General features: G+C 36.6%; 1 protein-coding gene across 2 annotated transcripts in view; it reads right to left on the bottom strand.

The window, feature by feature from the left end:
• Positions 1–1,785, bottom strand: part of LOC106880429 (uncharacterized) — a 139,790-nt gene that overhangs the window by 15,808 nt on the left and 122,197 nt on the right. The window contains exon 6 of one of the 2 annotated variants that reach the window (XM_052974878.1): positions 1,600–1,670. The exons of the other annotated variant lie outside the window; for it this stretch is intronic. Within the exon in view, the coding sequence (XP_052830838.1) occupies positions 1,600–1,670 (71 nt within the window). The remainder of the gene's footprint in view (positions 1–1,599; positions 1,671–1,785) is intronic. 2 annotated transcript variants of the gene reach the window in all.

Raw genomic sequence — 1,785 nt, 5'->3', positions numbered from 1 at the left:
AAAGGCTTCGTGCGGTTGACATTGGCAAACTGTACTCGTCGATAAATTCCCCAAAATCAGAGTATATATCTTAACAAAATGATTCCCCCCATAAGTACTAGCAGTTTCACGCAAAGCTTTCATTCATATTTATGCGATGTCTTTGCGCTCAGTTTCTGTCTGTCAACTTCCACAAAGTCGGCATTTGAAAACCTGCAGTTAAAAAGCTTGCACAAGATGCCACGCAGTATGATCAAAGACTGTTTTTTTTTTTTTTGACCAAAAAATTTAAAAACACTATCGTTAAATTTTTGGGTAGCAGTGGGAATATTAGTGACTGTAATAGTAACAAGATTGTGTTGAGTACGTCGTTATTTGTGGTGAGATTTCTTTTGCTACGAAATCACAATACATACTTTTCCTGTTGAATTTTTTGTTGTTGCAGTGGTTATGGTAGTGGTAGTAGTAGTAGTAGTAGAAGTATTCGAAGTAATAATATAAACAACGTAGTAATAATGGTGACTTTGGTTGTTCATTGCAAAATCTGTCATCGATAAACTTAAAACTGAATTATAACTAATAATTTTGGCCCAGGAGCAGCAACTGGGGTAGGTGCCAGTCGATTATTACTCAACCATAGCATATGTCTGGTACTTTATTGTTATATTATCGACCCCGAAAAGCTGAAAGGCAAAGCTGACCTCGGCGGCATTTGAAGTCAGAAAATAAGGGGACAGAAGAAATGCCGCTAAGTGTTTTGTCCGACGCGCTGGCGATTCTGCCAGCTCGCTTCCTATAATAATAATAATGATAATAATAAACATTAGTTGAAATGCATGGTATTGATGAAGTAACATTTGTTCCCCCTCATATGACATACAACCTCTCACTTTGCATCCAAGCATGCCATTCCTGCCTCAACCTCAAACAGGGCCAGCCCATGAGAGAAACATATCCGTTTCTGTCTCTGAACCAAAATTAGGACATAAAAAAGAAAATAACAAACAAACAAACAAACAAACAAAAATTATAACATAAATAAAATGAAACTAATGAATGAATGAATAAATAAGTAAAAACGAAGGCAAATAAAAGCAGCACCAAGTTCAAGACTACGTGAAGGCAAGCCAACATGAAGGCAAAAATCAAAAGCATGACCAAGATCAGAAGCAAGACCGAAACCCAGATCAGGCGACGATGAGCCAAGTTATAAGGCCTATTCCAAGCCGAGACTAAGTCAAGCTGTGATAAGGCTGTTAACTTATTGACCGACAAACCTAACGACCGACAAACCAATTAACAACTAACAACCAAACCATACACACGCACATCCACACACAGACACACACACACATGTAGAGGACTTTAAAATTCCTTTTACTTTTTCTCTTCTTTTCTTCTTCCCCCCCCGTTTTTCTTTCTTTGTTATTGTCATTATTATTGTATTTACACTGTGTATGTATGTGCGGGTGTTTAATATTTAATATAAAAAAATGTTTTCATTTTGGTTCAATTGTCAATTAATTATATATAAACGTTATTTGTGGTTGTTCGTGGTAGTTGTGTTTAGCTAAAAGTGCTAAGTTCTAGAGCTCCGAAAACCGGGAGTTTGGCTTTCCTGTATAATATGTGATTATTAGAGGCTGTCTCTTGGTTGGGGTGGTGAAAGTTGACACCCCACCCATCGGGGTCTGCAATAGAAAGAGGAACACACACCGATATATACGCATATATATATATATATGCATATATGTACGCATATATCGACATACATATATACACCTACGTATATTATATTATATATAT

Source organism: Octopus bimaculoides, chromosome 19, assembly GCF_001194135.2.
Source record: "Octopus bimaculoides isolate UCB-OBI-ISO-001 chromosome 19, ASM119413v2, whole genome shotgun sequence".
Classification (NCBI taxonomy): Eukaryota; Metazoa; Mollusca; class Cephalopoda; order Octopoda; family Octopodidae; genus Octopus; species Octopus bimaculoides.
Note: the sequence above shows the minus strand (reverse complement) of the source record. Positions and strands in the feature narration are given on the sequence as shown.